Source organism: Acanthopagrus latus, chromosome 6 (genome assembly GCF_904848185.1).
Source record: "Acanthopagrus latus isolate v.2019 chromosome 6, fAcaLat1.1, whole genome shotgun sequence".
In the NCBI taxonomy this organism is placed as follows: Eukaryota; Metazoa; Chordata; class Actinopteri; order Spariformes; family Sparidae; genus Acanthopagrus; species Acanthopagrus latus.
The window spans coordinates 8,874,436-8,900,926 of NC_051044.1; the positions used below are offsets into that span (position 1 = coordinate 8,874,436).

General features: G+C 40.6%; 3 protein-coding genes across 13 annotated transcripts in view; 1 reads left to right on the top strand and 2 right to left on the bottom strand.

Moving 5' to 3' along the window:
• The window catches only part of LOC119021502 (potassium voltage-gated channel subfamily A member 2), a 78,291-nt gene extending 77,489 nt beyond the window's left edge, over positions 1-802 (bottom strand). For 8 of the 10 annotated variants that reach the window (XR_005075611.1, XR_005075613.1, XR_005075615.1 and 5 more), the window contains exons 1-2: positions 721-802; positions 472-620 (exon numbers count right to left, since the gene is read on the bottom strand). The gene's annotated coding sequence lies outside the window, so the exon portion shown is untranslated. Of the gene's footprint in view, positions 1-471; positions 621-720 lie in introns of those variants that run through there. The other 2 variants (XM_037101827.1, XM_037101828.1) reach the window with 2 other exon arrangements.
• A 4,262-nt stretch (positions 803-5,064) lies between these two features.
• On the top strand, positions 5,065-16,237 carry tspan2a (tetraspanin 2a). Of its 2 annotated transcripts, XM_037102478.1 has the most exons (9): positions 5,065-5,403; positions 8,709-8,811; positions 12,526-12,623; positions 13,448-13,522; positions 13,608-13,700; positions 13,788-13,859; positions 14,057-14,140; positions 15,137-15,205; positions 15,319-16,237. In XM_037102478.1, exons 1-8 carry the CDS (start codon positions 5,335-5,337, stop codon positions 15,200-15,202), a joined length of 660 nt encoding a protein of 219 aa, XP_036958373.1. In that variant the 5' UTR covers positions 5,065-5,334; the 3' UTR covers positions 15,203-15,205; positions 15,319-16,237. The 2 variants fall into 2 exon arrangements, with proteins under 2 accessions (XP_036958373.1, XP_036958372.1); XM_037102477.1 differs by having other exon boundaries at positions 5,066-5,403; positions 15,137-16,237.
• A 2,315-nt stretch (positions 16,238-18,552) lies between these two features.
• On the bottom strand, positions 18,553-24,708 carry slc25a55a (solute carrier family 25 member 55a). Its single transcript, XM_037102053.1, has 10 exons — positions 24,565-24,708; positions 23,802-23,906; positions 22,894-23,019; positions 22,420-22,475; positions 21,019-21,109; positions 20,808-20,926; positions 20,500-20,695; positions 20,037-20,191; positions 19,864-19,939; positions 18,553-19,765 (listed from the first exon to the last, which is right to left on the bottom strand). Exons 2-10 carry the CDS (start codon positions 23,819-23,821, stop codon positions 19,606-19,608), a joined length of 999 nt encoding a protein of 332 aa, XP_036957948.1. The 5' UTR covers positions 23,822-23,906; positions 24,565-24,708; the 3' UTR covers positions 18,553-19,605.
• Positions 24,709-26,491: the final 1,783 nt, after the last annotated feature.

The window sequence follows — 26,491 nt, forward strand, 5'->3', positions numbered from 1 at the left end:
CCAGAAAAACTGAGTAACCTTTCGACACAAACAGGCAGTTTTGGCCTAGAATGGAAAACCAAGAGAAAACCCATACTGCTTGAGTAATATGGTGTTTTGGCTTCACTCAGTGTTTTCTTTCCTGCTCTGGATTCGACATTGATGCGAAGCAAAAAAGGGGGGGGGAAGAAACATAAATGAGATTGTCTGATTCATCAGGGTAACTCTGGTTTATAATATCATGGCTTGCCATTTTCTTTGTTTTGGCAGTGACATTTCAGTGTAGTCAGCAGCATAACACAGTGTACCCGAGGCAGACAGCCGGTATCAGTAGTAAGTCCTTTAAGGCTCACGGCCCAGTGTTGGATCACAGCTGACATTTAAGATGTCTGATGGGAGTTCAGAGAGTGGGAAAAGAGTGGAAAAGGAGACAAAGAAGAATTATTTTTCTTAAAAACTTTTAGGATAAGTGTTCCCTTCTGTGTTGCCTACCTGTCGACTGTAAACAACACTTGTTTGTTTTACTGCTGCTGTTTGTTGACATCTGCCTCTGCTCCACAGCACCGCCTGGAAACACAATACAGCACTGCTCTCTAGTGGTCAGAGCCGGGGACACGCCTTGAGATAAAACTTAATTCTATCTGATATGAACACAATATACGATATATATCAGGTTGCTGTCATTACCTACGCGTTCATGCATTCACAGACTCAAAAGCAACACGAAGAAACGTTACTTACGTTACGAGAAGTACGGACGCTAGCTAGCAAGAAAGCTAAAAGCTAGTTAGCGATTATGTGGACTGCGCATGCGTCATAGTGAGTTCATAGCTCAGGTGGTGTACTCGGACAAAAGAGCACATCTTCTTTGTGCTCCGTATTCCTTTCTATGACGTGTATGTCGTCAATGTACCCAAACGCAGCTCATGTTTGAAAGACCACCGTAAAACAGTCTAATATCATCTTAACAATGATAATATGTTTTCACACCTTTTTTGTTACAAGAAGAATCAGCACGAGTCCTACATACAGGTGCAGACCTTAGAAAGCAGGTAGGTTTGACATCAGTTTAGACAATAGGCAGCTACTATTCAGACAAAGCTTAATTTAAAGAGAAAGAATGTGCCTTTGTGTGACCGTAATATTTTGAGACAAAACCAAATTAATTTATCCAAGCATCAAAACAAGTAGAGACTATAATAATAATGAAAAAGACATTAAGATAGAACAGCAATTAAAGAGTTAGAGATTTAAACATGCATGTAAAAGACAATAAACAACAACAGGAAGGAAATAAATAGTTTGAAAACGGAGTCAATCAACAGATTTTAAGAAATTAATTTATCTTATCATTGGCGATAGGAAAAGGTAATGTCCTGAAAAAGTCCTGATTTAAATGAGCTGACGAAAAGCTGACAGTGGCTTAATAATAATGGTGATTATGCTAACTTTTTGAAATGCAAGAAAAACGCAGTTGGTATCAATAAGTGACAACAATACCAGAATAAATTCAGAGAATCTGCAACAAAGAAACTTCCCCCATATTAACCAGCATAATCAAACTACAGCTACAGACTGTGTTTACTCTTCTCAGTGTGTCCACTAGATGGAGACATTGTCATGAGTGAATATTCAGTCCCATAATACTACAGTGTATCTGTGCAGTCCTAGTCATTTACTAAATGTTCCCGTATTTCAGATGATGATACTAACTGTGAAGACCACTGAATTGAATTGTTCATCAATTAGTTACAGGTCCTAGATTTCACGATAATCACCCAAAAATATATTTTGTTCTTATTTCAAAAATGACCTTGGCCTGTTATGTATGATTAACTGACAGCCATGATTGAACAAGTCCCTGTCTCTCCATCTCTGATATGTCTCGGATCTTAAGGATGACTCATAGTTGCACCATATGGAGATCGGGTTACATTATTGCTCCACATTTACATATCAAGCACAGAAGTGGGGGGGGCGAGGAGGGTGAGGAGAGGGCGGCAGTGGAAGGGATAATGGGATCTTGACTCAATTATACCCAGAGGATATGGTTTCAGTATGGGTGTACTTCCACTGTGATAATTACAGCTCTGGATTCAAGACAGGATTGGATGACCAGAGTCATATGAGGTTAACATTGATGCAGTTCAGTGATCTTATTCAGGGTTACATGGAAACTATTAATCATTTGTAATTCAACATGGTGCTCACTATCTATCTATCTATCTATCTATCTATCTATCTATCTATCTATCTATCTATCTATCTATCTATCTATCTATCTATTATAAATGGATCCTATCATCATTTTGCCATAGTTGTCATGTGATATGAAGAGGATGTAGGCAGTGATGTGATGTGATGTGTCTCATGATCCACCCGGACTGATCCTCACAGATACTCTGGCAGACAAACAGGGGGTCGCTGTTTCCCTCCCACATCAATGCAGCAAACAAAGGAAGCACAAACATGAGAAGCTCGACTGTCAGAGCCGTTGAACCCGAGCTGACCCCCTCCGGCCCGCAGAGAAGACACAGAAGAGCTTTGGTGACGCTCCGTACGTTCACAGGAACTGGCTTACATTCAGTGGGCGAAGCAAGACTACAATACTCTGCATGCGTACATGTAAGAATTAGACAGACAGTAATAAATATTATTTGCTGTGACATGTAACTCTACAGACTCAGCACTGCAATCTGTTGCTATATGAAGCACACAGAAGTCATGTCCTTGGTTTTGGTTCATATATTATTTTGCATTTTAGATCTATACAAAAAAAAAATACATCCTGAAAGATTTTCTTTTTTTATCTTGTGCACATAAATCATTACGTGCTTAAGATGCAAAAGATTTTAAAAAATGTGTTTGTATATGTAGATTACCTTATACATACATACATATTGTGGAGCTTATATCCTGTCCTCACAAAATAATACAAATGAGCTCTACAGCGTTGCTTTGAACTAAATATAAGCATCTCATACATGCTAACATACCATGTTCACTATCTAATTTTGCATGCTAACATTCTCTAATAATCAGCAGTAAAGTACAGCAGAGGCAGATGTGAATGTCACTAGTTTTGCAGGCATTCGGTCATAAAAGAGGAGTGGAAAAAGATCAATTTAGAACAAATGATTAAATATTTGAAGTTATTGCAGTTCATTTTGAGGAAGACAGTTACATGTTGGGCATTTGGCAGATGCTTTTGTCCAACGCGACTTACAGTGATTTATACATACACATTCACAAACTGATGGAATTGGCTGACATGCAACGTGCCGACCAGCACATCAGGAGTAGTTTGGGATTCAGTATCTTGCCCAAGGACACTTTGACACACTGGCCAGGGGATTGGAACCAGTAACCTTCCAATAACAACACGCATGCTAGAGCCACAGCCGGCCCTGTGGAGACATGACTGTCTGAACCAAGTATCATAGCATTGTCCCAGCAGTTGATGATCATTTTAAATGTCATGACTTATGGTGGCACCAGAGAGGAAAAACTGAAGGATCACCAAAGACATGAGGGTGCCCTGAATATAGCTATCATGTTACATAGCATCCAGTCCATTGGTTGATATCTGAGATATTTCATCATGGACCACAATAATGGACCAACCAACAAAAATTAAAATGTTAAAATGGTCATGATGTAGGATTCAGAATTGGCCCCTTCACGGTTATTTTCTTGACAATGCGAAGAATTCTTTGAAACAAAATCTTTTTTGAAGAATTATTTTCAGTCTATACTTTGTTTCTAGTAAAAATTATTTTGGAGTAACTACTTAAAAATCTTGTCCAAGGCCTTGATACATCTTCTCATAACCGTGTCAGTCACTAATCTCAGGCCATGTCAGGTGCATACTGTACACAAGTTCTCATATTTACATAACACACACTGATATGAGGAAGAGCCCTAACCCTAACCCTTGATAGAAGGAACCTCAAGAAGAGCCACAGGGGAAGGATCCCTCTCACAGGACGGACAGACAGGCAAAAGATGTTGCTATAGAATTTGCTTGTACAGAACAGAACAAAATCACAAGTTATAAATTGCATTGACAGAATATCACATAAATACAATTCCACTTCCTGTTAATTGCGACAAGATGGGTTAGGGAGGCCACACAGGATCCACACAAACATCCATATGAGTCAATCTATACAGGAAAGTTGCAGCAGTTATTGGACCATATTTCTCACCAAATCCAATAAAATAAACCCCTTTTCGTCTTTGTACTCTTTGTAGAAAATGTTAATACAAAGCAAAATAAAATACACAAGCAGTTGTAAATGGTGCTTAGAAAATGTTAATATATCAGATCTACATATATAGGAAATACATTTTCTTTGAGCAAGCTGTTTAAACCAATCAATTCAAGGCCTGGGCTAATAAATATAGCAAAAAAAAAAAAAAATAGTAACTGGTAACAGGTGGTGTTTCTACAACAGTTTCACATCGCACGAGCACATATAGATATTTAATACCTTACATCATTTGGTATTTCCTCAGATATCATGTCTACAAATGAGGTTTACTGGACAAAACCTTATTCATAGTGGAAATAGAGGAGGGAATTCATTTATAGAGAGTATCGGTGTTGTGTCAAAGTCTGCTCCCCCTTTTTAAAACGTGTCTTCAGATTAAACCAGCTATGCTAGTTCAGTAGGAAACAAAACCTGCCTACTTATTTACACAACCAGGTGTTAACCTCTGCCTTTTCATAGCACTGACATCTGGGTTTCTGTGTCAAAATTGGGAGTTTTATGGTTGTTTCGCTTCAGAGTCTAAAGTTTAACATTAGACAGTAGCTGGGTTGCTAGCTGTCTTCAGCGCCAAAGGCAATACCAAAGAGAAACACTGGAGGGGGGGTTGAAAAGTTGTCTATTTATACTTTAAGATAAACGTTATTTAAATGAGGAAATATTTGTCCAAACACACCCTTATCAAAACTGTGTCGAACTCAAGGAGTGATATTACAGACCGAAATGAACCACTCCTTGTTAATGCTATTGAGTGACAACCTGGAGCTCCCCCGCCGGGTCCCGCCTGGTCCCTGAAGCCCACTCCGGCACCTCGCCACACGATCTACAAGCCGATGGGCGGTGCGAGGCGGCGTGCGAAGCATCCAGCCCTGCTCAGCTCAGCTCAGCTCAGCCCGCCCGCCTTGTCCGTCCTCCTGTCTGTGTGTGTGTCTGTATGTGTGTGTGTCTGTCTGTGCAGCGGGTTGTGCGCATGTTTGGATATAGCGGGAGCAGGTCAGCAGCATCATTTCATGGTTGATGTCCAACTGGAAGAAGCGAACAGACACGCGTTCAGACCGGAGATAGCGACAAATCAGGTGGCATCATGAGCAAAGTGCAGGGAGGGATGAAATGCGTGAAATATCTGCTTTTCGTGTTCAACTTCATCTTCTGGGTGAGTGGAGCGGTGTGCATGGAAACAACGTTATTGCTATTTTTGAATATCGCCTTGTGTGTTTTTATGTCTGCAGCCGGGTCATCTTTTATCTTTTTATTATAGGAGCGGATAAATGTTTGACCTATTCCATTTAAATACCTATCCTGCCTGTGTTTGCATGTGGAAAACCTGTCAGTGCTCCGCCTTTTTGAGGTGTTTACATGTTCAACACACTGCAGGTTGTTTGTCCTGCCTGCTGATAAAAGTCCGATGGGGTTTTTTTGTTTTTTAAAATTAACCTGGGTTCGTTAATCCTGCAGACTGCTCCCTCTGACCCACAACTGCGTGTCTTTACACTCTCAAATCAATACTTATTAATGTTATCAGTCGCCTTCTTTTCATTTAAATCCACCGTTCAGCAGTAATACCTCATCCTACAGCTCTTAAAGTCTCCCCTAGCTGTAAAATGTTTTAATAATTAATGAGTAAATCAACTGAGAGCCTGTAAACCACAAACTCCTTTAAGCCTCACGTTGATTTATGGAGTAAGTAATGTACTGTGGTGGAGCTGCAGTGTGTTGCTACTTTTCCAACACACCCACTGTTCAGATGCTTTCCCGTGGCTTTTACATTGTGCTGTGACTTTTTCCTGCTGCAGGTTTTCAGGGTGTGTGAGGGTGTTTATTGCACACACAGGGTTAATCTGTTTTGGGCACATCACAGCAGGGATTTGCTTTGGGCTGTTGTGCTGCAGATGAAGTCACCTGTGGCTGGATTCTCTTTCGGTTTTCTGTGCAGTACCTCAGGTCTCCTTATTATGGGATATTCATTTGGTTGAAATAGTTTAGGGATTTGGTTTTTCCAAAAGCGTGGGATCCATCCACACAGGTGGTGTACATATGCAAACCAGTTCAACTGAAGGATGTAAGACAGATCATCCCCCCTCAGATTGTTTTATTTTAATGATTTTAGAGCCCCAAAAGTACAGAAGTGTGCTGCTACCAGGCCAGAAAGGACAAATGGATCAGTGTCATGTTAAAATATGAATAATGTGTTGTTATAAAAAGATATTTGCACATTATAACAAGGTATTTTTACATTATATCATATTGTAACAATATATTTTTACATTATATCACGTTATAACAAGACATTTGCACGTTATAATATGATACGACATGAGTATGACAAGGTACTTTCACACTATATGACATCATAGCAAGATATTTGCACATAATAAAAAAGATATTTTCATGTTTTTATTACATTATATTTTCTCATTATGTGTAGTATTTATAATTGGTAATGTGAAAATATATTATCAGGACATAAAAAACAACTAGTCATAACAATAAACTTTTAGCTCTGTTCTGTTTTTCTTTTTCCAGCTTGGCAGCATTAGACTGGAGTTCAAGATAATTTTAAAAAATCTAAGAAAAGTGTCTGAAAAAGTCTGAAAGGCTCCTGTTCAGTTAATCATCTCACGACTCTGCAGATTTGTTCTGCAGCCCACAGGGGGTCCTGACTCCTCGGCTGAGATCCACTAGAGAACAACATCAGTGCCAAATTCATTTGTTTATGCTCCCTCCAACTTCAGATTGCAGGATTTGCATACATGTTTTACAATTTCCTGTAGCTGAAAGTGATGCTATATTTTTCTGAAAAACAGTCTAAAACCCCAAAAGATTTGATTCATCGTCAGATAAGACATACTGACGAGCTTGAATGAAGACATGTTTGGCATATTTGCTTTAAAACAAAAAATTTAAAAATTAATTTTTTACCCCCCCCCCCCCCCCCCCCGATCAACTGACCAAGTGTTTCAGCTCTGGATGCTCATGTTTTACTGCTAATTGATGCAGTATATATGGATGTGAGCGGCTGAATCGACTCATCTGTGCTCTGTAAGACGATCACTTGTGTCACGCACACGGACAGCGGCCTCTTTGTTGAGGAGCTTCGGGACTGAAAGCAGAGCTGTTGTGGCCGGAGCCAGGAGGGGCGTCTACAGTACGCTGTCATTTTGGGGTGCAGAGCCAGTGTGAGTTACATCACCAAGGCACTGTGAGGCTGGCACAGCCTGTGGCTGAAATGCACCATGGGAGAGAGACCACTGATGCGGTGGTGCTGCCGGTCAGATATTCTGATGGTCCATATGGTGATAAGAGGACGCCGTTACAGAGTGTTCGAGTCTTCCTCTCCCAGGCTTTTTCACATCAGCTCCCTGGCAACAGTGAGAGCCGAGCCGCCGTGGCCAAGAAAAGAAATCAAAGACTAAACAGCTTTGATTAGCGTTTTCCTCCGAGAATTAGTTATTTTTCACTGTAAAAAGGCTGAAAAGGTTGCAATGATTGGATCCTCGTCATTTCTGATATATGAGATAAAGACACACATGGGTTTTAATTTAATTTTCGAACTGTTGTCAGTTCAAGTCTGACAGATATATTGGTCAGCCAATATTACTGATCTTTGCGTGTCACAGATAAAGTGTATCGGTGTATAGGTCGTTCATTATGCAGAAAAAGATGCTTCTGTTTTTTTTAATCATTATAAAATTCTCAGTGAAAGTTACTTTTTTAATTCACTTGTGAATAAACTGTAACATAGTCTGTCTCTGTCACATATCTGTGTCACGAGCGTTTGTCAATACTTATCATCCCATATCCATCTACACTAATACACAGCCTAACATCGTCAGGCTAATCCAAATGAAGGTAGTTCGGTGTGTGCAGAAGGTCAGAGGGATTAACTTTCCCAGGGTGACTCCTGGTTTTAATCGATTGGTTTATTTCTGGTCCTTCTTGCCCGGGCAGCGAGGATGTCCTTGTGTAATGTTGTGACACTTGATATTCTGTTCTTCAACTTTGTCTATACTTCAACATATAAACACCAAAGTCAAACTTATTCCTCACAATTTTGACTGACACAGAGATTGTTCTGTCGGCCACATGTGCTGCTGATGATCTGTTTGAGAGTCTAAATGAGTCTAAAGCTGCAAGTTGCTCGAGCGGTGACGTTATTAACATTTCTGTCAGGAGTTTGTTTAGAATAACCAGAAGAAGAAAACCGGGCTGTGAGCATCAAGAACCACTTTAGTGACAGGACAAAGACAAGAGAGAAGCACCTCCTGAATCTTAATCAACAAGAGCCAGAGACAAAAACACCCGATGGCTCATTCAGGGTTCAACTGTGAGGAGATTCCTGGGAAAACTCAAGAGCCAAGTTTTCAATGAGAATAAAAAATGGGATTTTTTTTATTCAGAAAAGTCAAAAAGTATGTAGTTATGACCTGATTAATGATGATATATTTGATCGCTCCTTAGCTGTCGGGCCTGTTGGTGTTGGCTGTGGGACTTTGGCTCAGGTTTGACCCAGAAACGGTGGAGCTGCTGACAGGTGACGGTGCCCCCGACACCTTCTTCATAGGTACGTGCAGCCTCCACACTCACACATCCACAGATCATGAAATACGCTGCAAGATACAAAATGAAATGATTTCATGTATTTGTTTTATTCTGACTAACTGTTGGATGTTCTCGGGTTTCTGTCTTCAGCAACATCCTTTTATTAACAGTAATACATTATTCAGATATTGTCTGCAGCTTTTTTCATACAAGTGATGATATAAAGATGGTTTATCGGCTGCAAAACAGCTTAAACTTGATTTCTGTTGCAGAATTTAAATGGTTTGGTGCTCATTAATTGTAATGAAAAGTCAGAACGTAGAGGACAGTTTTGAATGATGCTTCAAGATGTTTCTGTCCCCTTCAGAAAACACAGGGCATCACGTGACTCCGTGGTTTATGACACGCTATAATAGTCATGAAAAAAAAACTATTGTGAACTTCCCGGGGGGGGATTCCCTTCTGCCAGGTTAACTTTGAGGGGCTGCAAGTGTCACTGAGCAGTAATGAACGCTTATCTGATGCATCTGACCCTCAACGCATGGTGATGTTTCATTACTTCCTCTGCACAACGCACCGTTGAAGCGGTTGAGTGGTTTTTTACCATCGTTTATAACCTCGCTTCACTCACATGAAATATGGCGCGACATGCTGAGGGGAAGTGAGAGAGAGCACATGTCAAACGATGATTGAAAGGCACCATTAGTGTAACGGCTCTGGCTTATGAGTTATGGAGAGAATCGCTCGTGTTTACAAATATTGATTTGAGTTTTCCTTTCGCTGGAACAATACAAGCTGATCAATCAGAGGCGCTCCAACAAAAACAAGTAGACCAGAGACTCTTACTGATGGATGAACAGCTCCGTCTCCTCTCTGAAACATCCTGTTAAGTTCATTACACGTTCAGGTGGCTGATAATCGATATCGAATGAAGAGTTCCTCCGCAGAGCTCAGAATAAAACACGCGGTATGTGATTAAAACGTGCAGAAGACGATACAAACACCCCTTCAGTGTGTAGTAGCGTCGCAGTGCTCATACAATAGGCCCTCTCTCCCTCGCGCTGCGTAGGAGCAGATGATCAGAATGAAGCCTATTCTTGTTACTCCCGTTTAGACCATGACCTAAAATGGTGACTTCACTTCATCAGCTCTCTGCTGTGCTGCGTTTCATGGAACTGGCTGCCTCCCTCAGGACATGAGGAGCAGGTTGGGTGGGGCAGGTGACAGGAGTCGGTCCTGGAGACCCCTTCAAGTAGCAGTCATTAAGCCTTACCACACAGAGCATCTTTATAATGTGCCAGTGTTAGAGGAAGAAGTGAACTCTTAGTCGTGTTTATTTCTTTCTTTAAAACAGAGTGTAAACTGGACAGTTATGCTTTCGTGCTCAGCATACAAGATTAATCAGGATGTTATTGAGGCATGTTTCTCACAGTCGTCTGTTTATGCAAACTACTCGGAGTGAGATAGTTTTTCTTCAGTTTGGTTTTAATTTGACATGCAAATATTTAAAAGGAACCGTTCACCCCCCAAAAAATGAAAATTCTGTCATTATCTGCTCACCCTTTTTATAAAAGGGCTTTTAAAGAGCTCATCCAAGATCCCAACGTGATTTGAAAATACATTAATACATCCTTTGTAAAGCTGAAATCTTGGAAAAAGTTTGGAATTAGACTATAATCATCTTTTCTTACAAACATTTAAGGAAACGTTTTACTTACAACTACAGGGCTAGGCAAGGTGGCCTTGTAATCACACTGCAATATTTTTAGGCTGTATCACAATACACAATATTCTGACATTTTGAAATGTCTTTTGAAACACTTGATAAGGTTCAAAGTTCAACTTCAAGGTGATTCATGTGTCATTATACTACACAGGGTTGCCTAATGAAATGAAAGCTCCTAAACTCCTTCATGCTACACAGAACATATATACAGTTAATTATATACACACCAACACATAGCATTTTTTACATTTGTGTCTGTGTTAAGATGGTGATGACAGTGAGGTCGGGATCTTCACACTGTGACTGTGTTAGAGCACTGAGCATCAGTGACGCACACATGGAGTCCACCTCTTCTCCTCCAGCGCTATGTAGCGTGCAAAATCTTGATCTGAGATGGTGGAGACAAGTCTCTACAAAGTTGTGGGCACAACAGTCTTTCATTTTCGGTTGCCGGGCCAGTCCGAGCTCAGTTCCACCCGTTTAATTTCCCCGTCCTGCTGATCCTGCCGAGGATCGATCGTCTTCCAGCGGAGCCTTAGCAACAAAACAGATATCATCGTCACGAGCCTCCCGAGCAGCCTGGCGGAGCTGCACTCACCTCTCGCAAAGAACAAGGGTGCGAACAGCGTGTGATACCATAACAAGGCAAAGTGGCAGCATTCCCCGAGGGTGAATCACTTTCCATTCTGTCACCTTTGTTGCTCTGTGCGCGTAAACAGCCTTTAGGTTCACATACGAGATGACTGAAGAGAGGAAGAGCTGTTTACGCTCACTAATATGTTCTTTAACAAGCGTGGAGTGTAGCTGTCTGCTGGGTTTCACCTGGAAGTGCTGCAGTAACAGCAGCGCGTATTCACGTCTGTGATCAAGCGATGGAAAACATCAGCAGCCAACATCGGCTCTGTGTCGACACTTTGTATATACAGTAGAAAATGCCTTGGCCTGTTGATATTTTCCGTTGCTGACTCCCTTTTCTTTGAGGCAGCGTATCCCTGGCTCCCGGCCGTCTATTCACCTCGTCTTTACCTCCTCAGTAGGAAAACAACAGCTTGCAACCCCCCCATGTGGATTAATTAAATTGCTGCGATGGTTGCTGTCTATGTCACTGATTAGACCCTTAGCAGGGGCCTCAGAGACCGGGCCGGTGTATGGTTACAGTGTGCCGGGCCCAGTAGTGAGGGCTGGGAGCAGGGGAGCAGACAGAGGAGGTGACGACATCCAGGCTCATGGGGAGCGGGGATGTTGGGGGATGTAGTCTGACTCTGCAGCGATCAAACCCTTGAATATTAGATTTGTCTTCTTTTACAGGACAGATGGCTTCTGTTTTACTGCTTTTCCCCGCAGGACAGTCGAAGTAATTGGGAATAACGCAATTTATCAAACAGACTCAGCTACTACATCAGCTTTAATTCAGATTTTAGGGTCGGATGTCCAGCGATCTGCAGCCCGCCTGCAGCAGGCCGGCATCTTGTTCTACTGAACACAAAAATGGACAGATGGCCTCTGAAGATATTTAATTTCAGCAGATCCTGGACTGACTCACCAAGCACTGATCCATCTCCAACATTTTCCTACAGATTTATAACAGTTTATACACCATATACCGAGTGGAGGCAAAGTGACAAAGAGGTACTATTTTCAGCCAAAGCGGCAGAACTTTGTGACAGAGATCCTCTTTGTGTTTCCGGCTTCTTTCATCTCGACTCAGAGCGGCTTGACTGAAGGAGTAGGCCGACAATCAGAGTGAATTGTGGGAGGCGATTCAGAGGTTTTAGGCAACTCAGAGAGTTTCCTCCTACACTTTTCTGCTGGCAGTCAAACACAACAACGGTCCTTTTTGATGAATTCTTCTTTCAACGAAGAGTAGAAAGCAGTTGGATCGTGCTGCCACCTTCAGGCCAAGCTGTGAACTGCAGCCACACACTGAGATCAGATTCCAGTCTTCTTTTGCAGGATTGTTAATGTCCTGGTTGAAGATAATAATATGTCCGACCTTTTTTCTCTCCCCAGCTGTGTACATCCTTCTCGGCGCAGGAGCGTTGATGATGATCGTCGGGTTCTTTGGATGTTTCGGGGCCGTGCGCGAGTCTCAGTGTCTTCTTGCATCGGTGGGTTGAAGTGCTTGCTGAGAGCGCTGCATCTCATGGGGGAGTTTTTGGACTCGAGTCTTATGCGTTAATGTCCCTTTACTGGTAATTCAAAGATTTATGGCAACGCTTCATTTTACCAATTCGGAAATGTCATGGTAGGTGGTGATTACCAAGCAATTACACCCAAATCAGACAAGGCGGTTTTATTTGTACAAGCACATTTCATACCTAAAGCAATTCACTGTGCTGTACAAGATAAGAATAGAGCAAAACAGAAAAGATTTAGGTATTAAAATTTACAGGTAAGAAATACAGGAAACACAGGGATAATGAAATAAAAGAATACAGTAAATACTCATATATTTCAGTGCACAGGTAAAACAAATTAAAATCAATTGAAATATATTACATTTCCTGAAAAGATCAGTGTGCAGTTCAGTACTAATTAAATAAAAGTTCGATTGGTTTTACTTTCAATTGATTAAGTCTTTTAGTTGGTGCACATCAGGTGAAAGCTTAGTGACATTTGTCTGCAGAAAAACAAGCAACTGGACAAATATGGAGAAAGTTTCTAATGATTCATGATAATGGATGAATATTAAATGGACGTTCCATATCATAAGAGCCATATAACGTATTTCCTCCAAGGATATTATGAGGAATTTGATTGTTTGTCCAACTGCTGTTTGAATGAACGGTAAGTGAACTTTCAACCTCAGTTGAAGGAAATTATTAGTAAATTGTTCACCAATAATAAAAAAAAACCCCATACAAGCCGACACTTTATCAACAGCTCTCACTAGAAGTCGACAATGATAATGAGCCTCTTGTCTGTTCTGCAGTTCTTTGCCTGCCTTGTGATAATCTTTGGAGCAGAGATCGCCGCTGGTGTGTTTGGATTCATAAACAAGGAACAGGTACGACACATCGAGTGACAAATTATTCACACGGTAATATCTCAGACATGTAATGAAATGATTTGTTTGTGTGTCTCTTCATCAGATTGTTGAGGAAGTGCAGAAGTTTTACAGCAGCTCCATCGCCGACGTCACCAATGCCAACGGCACTGCAATCGCTTTAATCTACCACAAAACTGTGAGTCGAACTTCACCTAAGTTTCCCTCATATGACTTGCAGCAGCTGACACAACCATCTCATTGTTTTTGCTTCTTACATTTACAGCTGAACTGTTGCGGAGGCTCCACATCAGACGCGTCTACAACCCTCTGTGCAGACGCTCCAGAGGAAACCGAGGTGAACCCTCACACCTGCTGTGACACTTAGTATCCACATGGTGGCAGCAAACCACTGTCTGAAGATAACTACCTGCTTCAGCTTAGTGTTGGGTCAATCATGTGTTACTGGTACTTTTTTATGTGAAATAATTCACAGCAGAATGGTGTACTGTACCTTTAATTGATAATAATATGAATGTTTTTGTTTATTCTCAGGACTGTCTCACTGCAATAACAGACTTCTTCAACGAGAAGCTTCATATTATTGGATACATTGGGATCGGCGTTGCGGGAGTCATGGTGAGAATTTACTAAACCCTGAATTTAAACTATTTAAACCTAAAATAGTGATTTCATGGTGTGGTGCTTCTTTACATGGCGCTCAGCACAAGATCAAACATTTTAAAAAATGTTCCTCTTACATGTAGCGCTATCCGTCCATCTAGGTTGTTTTGGTGTGAGTTTTGGTGTGAGTTTTGGAGACAACAGAGATAACAGTTCTAGAGAAGTCTGACTTCTCGTAAATACATAGGGAACTAGTTGGCACTTGCCCGGTGGTGCTCAAGGAAATGAGAAGAAAAAAAACACCTTTAAAAAGACTCTACACAGAAAAGCATAATACCTGGTTACCAGGAAAATCTACACTTTGTTGTGAGCAGTTTCATGTGGGAAACATCTGCTTATGAATGTGAGGCTACTTAACTAAGCTAGCTAACTCTGAAGTAAAACCAAGGAGGATTAATAATCACATCCCATGCTGCCTCGAGCACAAGCCTCTCGTCCATGAGATGCGCCCTTCCTACTGCGGTCGGTGGTTGTAGTTCGGTAGAAAGAAAGTAGTTCCTACATGGTACTGCTCAACAACGTCTTATCTACCAGGGCACGACCTCCGGAAAGAAACACAAGTCTTGCAGGTGTTAATGCATAGAAGGTGCCCTGGGCAGACAAAGTATGGGAAGACGTTGGCGAGACGTTGGCGTTTGGTTGACGTCTTGCAAACGTCCTTCCAATTGACAGTTGCTGCTTTCCAATGTAACCTGCACTGACACCTGCGAGAAGTACAGGTGCTATTGACGTCTGAGCACCAAAAGCTGAGTGTCGCCCAGTTCCATTACATTCAAGAGAGGTCAGATGCCAGTTTCTTCAAATCTCTGCAGCTCACACCAAACAATCAAGATGTATAAATATCTTCACATGTCAGAGGAAAAATAAGTACTCTTGATTTTTGGGTGAACTTTACCTTTAAACCAACCTGCTAATGTCTTCTAAGCTGTCCTGAAATGTCTCTGCTTTCAGATCCTAGGAATGATCTTCAGTATGGTTCTGTGCTGCGCCATCAGGAACAACAGGGAGGTGATATAGACGGTGAGTTGCCCCCCTCCCCACCAGCCGGCCCGCCACACGCTCACTGATCCCTTCATAATCACCTGCGTCAGAAGGGAAACACCAAAGTTACATCTCAAAGTCATTTCTCATAGTCCAGAGTGATCTGGTGGGGAGGTTCACCGAGCAGCACAGAGGGAGAGTACAGCACGTCCCAGTTGTCCCAGTTGTCCTCGGGCCAAATTCAACACGACACGCTGGATCGTTACCTTCGCACCTTCTCCTCGACTCCACCAGCGCACCAAACTTATTTCGCCGTTCTTCTCCGTAACACACTGCTCCGCTTCCATCACAACCCTGTCACATTCCTCGGTTTTAACACGTTTCTGTTTCGTTGCTGACGCTCCACGGAGGCAACAGTGCTGCGCTGTAGCTCCAACACAGCACACCAAGCCTTCTCTGACACAAGATTGTTGGGTCTGAGGAGTATCGCTGTAAATACGGGCACCTATTTTATGCACTTGGCTGTTAACATTATTTATCGTGCCCCTTCTTGCTCTTTTTACGTAATTTATAGGCCTTACGCCAATCATACTTTGTGTGCTTAAATGTTTTGAGGACTGTTCTACCTTTGCAAAGTAAATTTCCATGATGTGCCTACTGTATATTTAGCCACACAGCGAAGCTTCCAGCTGCTGTGCTCTCCACCCACTCCTCGTGATTTGTATATGTACATAATGACCGTGCTTGATCCCAGCCACCACTCTCAAGTATTTCTACTTTCAAAGCACAACAGAGGAAGTGTGGACGCGATATCAACCCAAAGGGTTAGAAAAAGGTCTGATGACAAACTGCCACTCCAAAATTCATCTTAAAGGTCATGAGTAACACTTCGTCCTGAGCTCTTCTGGAGCGCGTGTGAACTGTAACAGTGAGCTAGTTTTTTGCATTTTGTGTGAATTATTTTTGGATGTAAATTTTGTTGGTGTGCCAATAAGATGTGAATTATAGAATAATATAGTTTATGTCATACTGTTAACCATAATAAAAAAAAAACAATACTGGGTGCTATTATGACTGTGTCTGACTGCTTTCTGTTTCCTGTAAAGTCGAAGCGGCGTCGTGGTTTCATGATGTAAATTTTGTGGTCGCCGAGCTTCCTGGACACGTCAGCGCTCGGCGTGTGGACTCGCTGACATGAAATGGCGGAAAGGTTGCGCCATGCCAAGTCATGCAGTTGAACGTAGACCGTAACGACACAAAGTCAGGATTTGTGAAAGAGCACAACACTGGCACGACCAACGCAGAGGCCCCGCTGACCCACTTGCCTACTTGTTCTGAAACAATTTTAAAAACCCCATCGTCAGAGGAAGTTCACAGGATGTGGCTGAGAGTTTTGCCAACATCAAATGGACCTCGTGTTGAGAATGAACCTCGAGGCTTCAACGCTGCAGTGACCTCAGCATCAGTTCTCATTTGCTTAACTGTCATTTCTTTAGATTTCTCACCAGAAGAAGACATTTCTTCTCAGATGCAGTTACTAATTACCTCTTAAAACATTTTGTCAGTGACCTAAACCAAGAATCATAGTATAAAAGTAACTTGATTACTTTCCGTTACTTTTAGATTACCTCAATACCAAACATATGTGACTAAAGACTAGAGAAACAAAACACCAACAAGATGACTTTGGTTTTATCTTAATAATAATTGTACGTATTATTGTTATTATTATTACTATTGTTGTTGTTGTTTTTATTATTATTATTATCATTGTATTATCATTATAAACTTTCTTTTATATAGCACCTTTAAAAGCAGAGTTTACAAAGTGCTTTGAAAAAGCAAGAAACTCAGGAAGACAATACTACTGAAAAGACACTCAACGTCAACAGTCGAGCCAAACACACAGAGGCCGAGTCTAAGGTGAGTTTAAACAAGAGGGCTGAACAGAAGATGTAAGAGCACAAAAGGTCAATATGATTAACTACTAGTAAAAGGAATGGAAGTGATAGAACAGGCAAAAAGTGAAAGAGAGAAAGGGGAAAAAATTAAAGCAAAAGTAATGATAAGTTAAAGAAGAGAATCAATAAAGGAGAGTAAGAAGACGACGTCACATCAGAGAAATCAAGAACAAATAAAAAGGCTCTGGGCAGTAAAAAAGGATAAAAGACAATAAACAAATAAAAGAGCAGTAAAATGAATAAAAGCCGGAAAGATGAAAGGGCTACGTGTAAAAGCAAGTCTATAAAAGAGTGATTCCAAAGAAGTTGCTGAGGCTACGAGCCTTATCTGAAGATCACAGTGGTGTTTATGTGAGACTCGTTAAGTGTTGTCATGTGTCCATGTGCTGGTTACAGAAAATGACAGAAGTCTTTATTAGCTCAGCTGAGAAGGTTGTTTTCACCCACACTTGTGTTGTTTGTCGGTTTGTCAGCAGGATTACACAAAAAAGGTCTTCAAGTGGTGGGAAACAACTCAAGAACTCTGCTTAAGTAGATTTTTGAGGTACTTGTACTTGACTTGAATATTTCCACTCCCTGGTACTTTACAATTCCACAACACTAATTTACTTTTTGTTTATCGACTAGATTCATTTGATATAATTAGTTGCTAGTTACTCTGCAGATCACAGCGAGAGCAGCACATTTTTTGAATTAATTTGTTTTAGCTGCAGTTAACTGAAAAAAGGCACTAATTCTAATAACTGGACGGATGCTGAATATCACATCCAGTGATCGATAAGGCTGTTAATTGGTAAACACATGGTCTACTGAATATTCATAGATGCAAATATGTAGAAATCTCTCTTATTTTTGATATTTAAGTATAATAACCTTTTAGAAAATTACCTTACAAAGTTATTATTAGTTTACAAAAGTAATATTTTGACCCAATATCTTTACTTTAAGTATGACGACTTCTGGGTACTTTTAACAACACTGTTTTCTGCAACTGCTTCTCAACTCCAAATGAAATGGGAACATTCTTTTTACTCCACCACATGTATTTGATAACAGGGACTAACAGCTTTGCAGATTCAGACTAATAATATAAAACATATAACACAAATATGTGATGATGTATATCCAATGACTAAAATTAGACTTTAGCCCCTTGGGGAAACTAACTGACTTAACAACTGCAACATTAGTGCAATGTGATCTGCAAATTAACGCATCATTGATTATGATCATTTTACAGGTAAAATTGAATCTGTATGTGCAAGTTCATAACGTGTATATTGTTAGACTGCCCACTTTAATGGACTGAATAAGAAGAACATCATGCAGCTTTTATTTTGCCCGTCCTCTTCATCTAAACTGACACTTGTTGAGCCCAATTTTTTAACAGCCATACGGTCAATAAATCCATCAACACAGAAGGAATGCATTGCAAAATTTTAATGTATGTATAACGGTATGTACAAAAAGCCATCACAAAAAAAATAATATATATATAGTAACAGTAATGTTTCACATGCTCACAGTCACAGTAATAATGCTGTTTTCTTGGCCAGGAGCCTCATTTCTTCACAGATCAATGTCAATCTGATCATTTTAAGGCATGAACTTAAATTATTATTATTTTTAGCGAAGTAGTAGGTCTGCATATTTAAATGTATCAACCAAGGTTAAACAAAACACATACATACATATAATGTGCATGGATGCATCTCAAGTTTTTGCAGATATTAAGATACAATTTTTTGCCAACAACCAAACGACTGTAGGGTGAATATCAAGTATGTAGCAGGACACTTTGATGGTTTGGCATGTTAATGGTCCCATGTTAGTAGGAAGGTTCATAATCACTCATATAAACACTGACAGTTTTTGCTGAAATGTGTTAAAAATTAATATATAAATTAAAAAAATCCCTTTGCATTGAATGGTGTTAGTTGGGCCCTTTGTATCTCCCATTTTAAGCCTTTTTATTCAACTTAAGGCTTTGTAACATGAGACAGACTGAAATGGAGGAAAAACATACAGAGCCCTGCAAGCTGCTGCAGTTTATTCAAATTAAAATTAATTTAGCATACACATACAGACGACTATGAAAGGTGATCGCATGAGAAACACAAAAACAGATCTGTCTCTTCGATGGAGTGAGCTCCCCTCCCTCACAGAGGGAAACAACAGGACTGCTGGGGACAAAGAAAGAATAAACACTGCAACTCTGAGTCACCCACAGTCCAGTAAGGCTAACAGCTTCAAGTGCAAACGTTGGCCACAGCCCTCTGAATAATAAGTCACAAAAGTGTTTTAAGTGCAACACAGCTGTCAGACCACAGAAGATGAAATCTTAGGTCTCTTCACACCCTGAAGTCTTTCTGACTCACTCAGACAAGACTTGTAAACTGATGGTTCATACAGTAGCTGCCAGTCGTTCCACCACTGATGCTCAGAAAGGTCCCGTGCATAGCCAGCTAGTTGATATGCTCATGGCGACAGGAGGCTCAGAGGTGAGTTGTCCATGATGTATTCACCAATGCCAGCGAAGTACATAACCTGCGCAATGCCGAACAGAGGAGCGATGACCAGAGCTCTGCAGCCAGCACCTTTCAGGAAGGCCGATGGTCCCTCCTTCCTCATTATTTTACTGTGGAGGACCAGGGGGATACGTTTATTTAAACACACGGACAAATAAAAAAAGGACAAAAAAAGAGAAAGGTGGTTGTGTTACAATGAATGACTTACCTCACACAATCCATAACTCCATTGTAAGCCTCCTCATTGGCTCCTTTGTTCAGTGACTGCAGTCTAGTCTTCACCACTGGATAAAAGAAAAAAAGAAACACATTGGGTATGAGTTCAGAAACAATACACATAAGTTACTAATTAAGACGTCACAAAATGACCCTCAAACTCACCATCACAGGGATTAACAGCCACAGCAGCAGTAGATCCTGCAGCACAGCCAGAGAGGAAAGCCCAATAGAAGGGTGACGACTCCCCAGGACTGGGCTGACCCAGACGGTTCAGGTTCGCGAACAACGGAAAGTAGACGATTGAGAAGGGCACGTCCCTGAAAGCAAAACACAACAAGATGATTCAGACTGAAAACCTAATACAGAAGTAACTGGTCTAACAAGTCAACATGGTTCCTCTTAGGACTAGGTTTTATGTATTGAGTGCATAAACAATAGTCACATTGCAGGACATGCAATGACAGATATGTAGGTATGTTTTCAAGGTGAACGTTACAATTCACTTGACAAATATTAACTAGAGTCTGGCTGATATGGGCTGATAATACAGGATGGTGTTGGCCTATAAGATATGTCTGCTTATATGCAGCCCTAGTTCCTCTTCATCTGCGAATAAGAATTTTACCTCATCAGTGTCGCCCCCAGGCCTTTGTAGAGCCCCTGGATTCCCTGCGTTTGGAGGAGCTCCTTAGCGATTTGGGTGGCAGACACAGCTCGCGGTGCTGAGACCACCATGCCAGAGTTGTAGGAGCGGCTGAGCATGGTGTTGGTGGTCACGAGCTTAGTGGGAGACATCATGACTGGTTTTTGCTGCTGGACAGCTGTGAAAACAAATGACAACAAAATCAAATTGCCGCTTCATCAATACATATGATTATGGTCTAATGCTCAGATAATAAAGATAAGATTCTGAATCAATTTGTATTCTCTCACCGAGTCTGCCTGCATCCTGGAGCTGAATCTTGAGCATTTCCATCGGGGTGGTGACAATCACCTGGCACATGCCTGCACCACAACCTGCCAGCATCTCTCTGAACACTGTCAGACCCTTTCTATTAACAGACAAATAAAAAAATATTAACTAACAAATTATGGAATGCTGTATTTTCCAAAGCTGATAATTTCATGGGTTGATTTTGCTTACCCATCCTTAGCGAGCCGATGTCTGAAGAAGTCATTAGCAGCCAGCTTGATTGCCTTCTCAGGAGTGACCAGGGTCAGATTTACAGCAGCACCTGAGGACAAACAATCACACAGTTAGCGCCGAAGTCACAATCATGTTTTCATTCATAACACACAATAACATTCCCCACAATTATCATTACAATATTAGAAAGTCCATTTATATAGCTAATCTACACACAGACAAGACAAATGCTCAATTTAAAGTAGCTTCAGTCATGACAATTGAAGGGGATTACTTCAAGACTTCAACATTAAAAAAGCATCATGAAGAAAATGAGAAACAAGCCAAACACGAGACAAGAGAACAAATGAGGAGGGTAATGAATACAGAAGAAGATGCAAACAATGAATGAGACAGTTTATGATAACAGGGCCCACATTGTGTGGAGAGAACTTGAAGAAAGGAAATCTGTGTCTATTGAAAGGCTCCAAGTCAGTAAGTAGGTTAATTACCACAACAGACAAGAGAAATGAAGAAGTGTTAATGAAAGGACAGACCTAATCCTCCACTATGTACACTGTCTGCAGACTTTAGGCAAGCTTAAAAATGAATCTGTAGTGAATTCAATTTTATTTCACATCAGTTTTTAAGATCAACCAAAGTCTGCCAGGACACAAATCATAGACTAGGAAATGAGGATCTACAAGTTGACAGGACAGTAAAGAGACAGCCAAGTAGTTATTAACAAGTAGTCAAATAACAGAACAAATAGATGGCAAAACAAAAAATTGTGCCTATAGTTTTAAATAGAGCAATATTGTAAGAACCATTTAATGATTTGCCTCCAGCGTGGCTGCGCCTTATCGGCTAGCCTTCAATATCCCAGGGGGACCCAAGTCTGTAATATGAAAAACACAGATGCAAACAAACAGCATTCCTCACACAAACAGAGACCCAGAGTAAAAGGTCTCAATCTTCTTCATATTTAACTATGACCACAAGACTTCACTTTTCCTTTTCTACATCACATCAAATCAATACAACTTGATCTTTTAAAAAAATAAAACAGGACATGTGTTTTACTGCATGGATGCTATTGAAAAAAAACACCAGAGCTTAAAAAAGGTCCAAGTTGGGAATGAGATTCCAAAAATCAGGTTTCTTAATAAATTGGACCTTGAAAGCCGCAAAACCATGTTTGGCCACCTCTCTTTTGTTACTTACTTCCCTCTTATGGCCATATTCTTTTATAAATCAAGCAACCCATGCACTCAAAATACACCATCTTAATTGGAGTTGTACCCACTTATAAACATTTAATCAATGTTCAGCCTCACCATTAGAAGAATCTACTATAACTATTCATCTTCTACATGTTCTAGCCTACTGGTTAATAATATTCAGAAGCGTGAATCTTACCTCTGTACATTCCAAAGTAACCCTCTGCTCGAACTGTCTTGACAAGGCAGTCCATCCTACAAAACAAGAAAGAGATAAATATTAGTGGTGTGAAACACTGAAGATTGTTGGCTGAAAAAATGAATAAATAAATATTTTACAGAAGATTTCTTACTTAAATAAATTATTTATCACAATGACAGTAACGGTGCCTGCTCTAAGCAAACATAGAAGGGAGAGGCAAATAGAGCAGTAAATTTCCACTCCTCAAAGACGTCAGAGGCGTTTGGATCAACTCATTGGAGAGGAATGAAGAGGATGAAGTCACCACTGTCTATCGCGTCAGGAATGTTCCCAACTCTACGCGTTCATACTGACGCCCAGCGCGTGTCATTGCAGGATTAGTAGTAACAGTACTGGATTATACGTGGATGTACACAAGATTTGGAAATAAGCGTGTTGTCATGCAGGACAGCAGTGGCTAAATATACTTACATGCTCTTGTAGACCTGCTGACCTTGTCTCTGATTCTGCAACCGGGTCTTTGCCAGGTCAATGGGGAAGACGCAAGTGACCCCAACAATGCCAGCAATGCCTCCATTAATGAGCTTGGCTGGGAGGCTGAAAGGAGAGGACAAAAAAAGAATGTCAACACACAACAGTGCATTTTATTTATATAGCGATTTTCAAACTTAAATAAAAACTTAAAATCATAAATATTGTAATGAATCCTTAACTGTTAACATGTGAAATAAGAAAATACCTTTAATAAGGGGTTGAAACGAAAATGAGTTGCCAGTTCTTTGTTTAATAACATTGCCAATTCAACATCTCTGGGCTGTGTCAACACCTTGGACTATATGAAAGAGTGATGAACATTTTTCATACTATGAATGAAAGTGTTCTACTATATAAAAGATAAGACCAAGTGGTTTTAAAACTTTGTTGATTAACAGCAATTATTGTAAACAAGAACAATGTACATACAGAACAAACTGTTAAAAAGGTGTACTATGTAGTTTTAGGGAGAGAGAGAGAGAGAGAGAGAGAGAGAGAGAGAGAGAGAGAGAGAGAGAGAGAGAGAGAGAGAGAGAGAGAGAGAGATAAATAAATATATATGATGGACCCTACCACTGCCCGACCCTACCTCTCTAGCTTCAAGGACCTTATTTTCCTTGAGAACAGCTTGTTACCCTGTACTGACATTCTGAGTTTGAATTTTTCTTCTCCTGTTTGGTTTTTTTCAATCCTCCATTAAAAAGCTAGTTACTCTCTCAATTAATCATCTTGAGATCATCAAAATTCCCCCAAGGGGGAAAGTCCTTAAAATGTCTTGCTTTGCCCAAACAAAAGTAAATAAATAAAAAGAAAGAATAACAGAAAGAAAATGAATTAAGACTCACCTAATGTGTTGCTGAGACATGATGACTTTGAATTAGATGAAGGTAGAAGTGTAAAAGTAGTGACGTAGGTCCAGATGCTCTTCAGTCAGATCAATGAATAAAGTCCTAGACAAGACAAAGCGGAAGTGACTTGGAGCTCGTTGGAAGGTTTGCTGAGTTTATCCTGCTGCAGCTCAGAGGATTTGGCTTATCTACGCTCAACACCGGGTCATGTGACTGTGACGTCGCTGCTCTGCTACTTGTAATATGAGTCTTACAACCGGTGGGCGTGTCCTGTCGCACATACCGGAACACCATACGTGGACATTACCGCCTTTCATACATTCTTGATAGTGACACTTGTCTAGCAGAATTTCAAAAGTATCGTCGGCGTGCACGCCGTAACGTGAAATTTCTTTGTTTTTTTAAAATAGCATCAATGCGGATCGATGAGATGATGAGAAAGGGTTTTTTGAGTTTTTTTTTCCACCTTTCTTTAAATGCAAATATCATGCAAATAAAAGGTTCTGCTTATAAACATCGAGTACCCTTCACTGCAGGCAGTTCTGGTTAAATATTTAGCATTAAAAAGCAGAAAGAATTTCCAAACAGTCACTTCTCGTAACGTTACTCTCACTTTCATACATAAGGTTAGCGGGCAGCGAGGATGCTCATTCAGAACAATGCCGTCCATAAAAGCGAACAAGCCAGCTATGGCAGACAGCTTCGTGACTTTAACGCGCATACTACGTCACTTAAGCATGCATTTAATCATTTTACTTACCAAAGTATTGTCTTTTAGTGCTTCTTTATGCTTGTTTCGGGCCGCTGATAGTCTTCCTCTGCTCTCTTCGCCGGTTCCTGTGTGAGTAGACAGACTGGAAATTTCCATTGAATTTTATGGGCGGGGGCGGGGCGTAACCAGCCAAGTCTGAACAATCGTTGAATTACGACCAATCACCGATCAGCCAAGTTACATACTCGGTAGTGATTGGCTAAATTGACCTACCCCTTGCTTCATTGGAGAGTAGACTCATCAATCAAACTGGTCGACCAATCACGCAGCCCAGAAAAATGTGGAAGGCAGAGCTCTACTCAAGAGCGTAAAATTACAGGAAATTACTCATTCAGGAACATTCTTTAAACTGTCTTAATCTTATAAAAGTTAAAGATTAGCGGTGTACAAATGTTTAAGGCTAGACATACCTTTTGAGAGGTTATCGTGAGGTGGGTTTAGGGGTCAGAGAGTCATTTCCCAAATGGATTTTAAGATTAGGATGGTCTTTTCTCGCATTGTACGTCCACTGGCTAAGATCATAATGGCATTAAGATGACTCTGCTAAGCTTGCTGGCTACACCATTAGGATCTATTCTACTTACAGGTCGGTTGTAGTAGTACTAAGTGACTAAATACTTACTAAATACACAAATACACTGAAGGAGGCTACAACTGTGAGGTACTTTTATTTCTCATGAGTATGTTATACTTCTCCACTAAATTTTACAAATAAACACTGGACATCTTTTTATGGAAATGCATTTGTCTTTTACAAAATAATTCAGATGATTCGTTGTTTGTGTATTTAAAACTTTTTTCACATTTGTTCTACAGGTGAAATAATATATTGATATTCCTCAATATTTGTCAGCCATAATTACTGGTTACTTTACATTCACATTTCACATAAAAACACATTATAAAAACTTTATAGAATATTAGAATCAGCTTTCATGGCCATGTAGGCATACAAATAAAATACATTTGACACATTTTTGTCATTGCCCTTACACTGGAGTAGTCACGGCAGCTATGAACAAGGACAATAAACATGACTATTGAGTGCACAGGTGTGTAGAAATATATTATATAGAAGACAACATTGGCCAAAAACATAAACAAATCTATATACATATAAAATGTTCTGTAAGCTGTCAGCAATACAAGAAAGAAACAGCAGTGTCAAGAAGTTAATAATGAATGGATGTTCATCATGTATAATATACGCTGTCCTCATTGGCGTCTGATCCAGTGATGGATGAACCGAGAACACACTGGATTACTGCAGTGAAGAACTGGATCGTCAGGTCCTAATGAAGGCTGACCTTCCTGAGGCAGCACAGGAAGTATAAGTCAGACAAGCCACCAACCTGGATGAGGCCAATGACCAATTGTGTTGTCTGCAAACTTGGAATTGTTTTCAGGTGTGAGAACAGGCGAGGGTGTGAGTTTTTAGCGCATCAAACCTGCAGTACAACACATTCAGGGCGTTGGCCGGGGTGAGTCCTTTGGGGCTTTATTATGCATATGTGCTGGACTTGACCCAGTTTGATGTGGCGCTTCAGCCCAGTGCATCAGGATTTTGCTTCTCCACATGTGTCTTTAACTAATGACATGTTCGTCTTGATTAGTGGTCAAAGGAGAAGCTGTATACACTCTTTCTCTCTTTCATATTATTAAAGTGTCGTCTGAACTGGTAATGGAAACGCAAATCAGTGCAAACATGCAATGGCAGAAAGGCCCAATTTTATTCCTTCTGACACTGAAGCGTGGTCAAAAACCTGTTTTTCAACTTCTGTTAATCTAAATCACTTTGTTGGTATTTCTGGTGCAGCTGCACAGAATTCCGTCACTACTTCGGCGGGCCTCATCCTTGGCCTAACAAAGCTGCAAACCAAGGTTTATTGCTGTTGTATCTGCACAGGGATTTAGG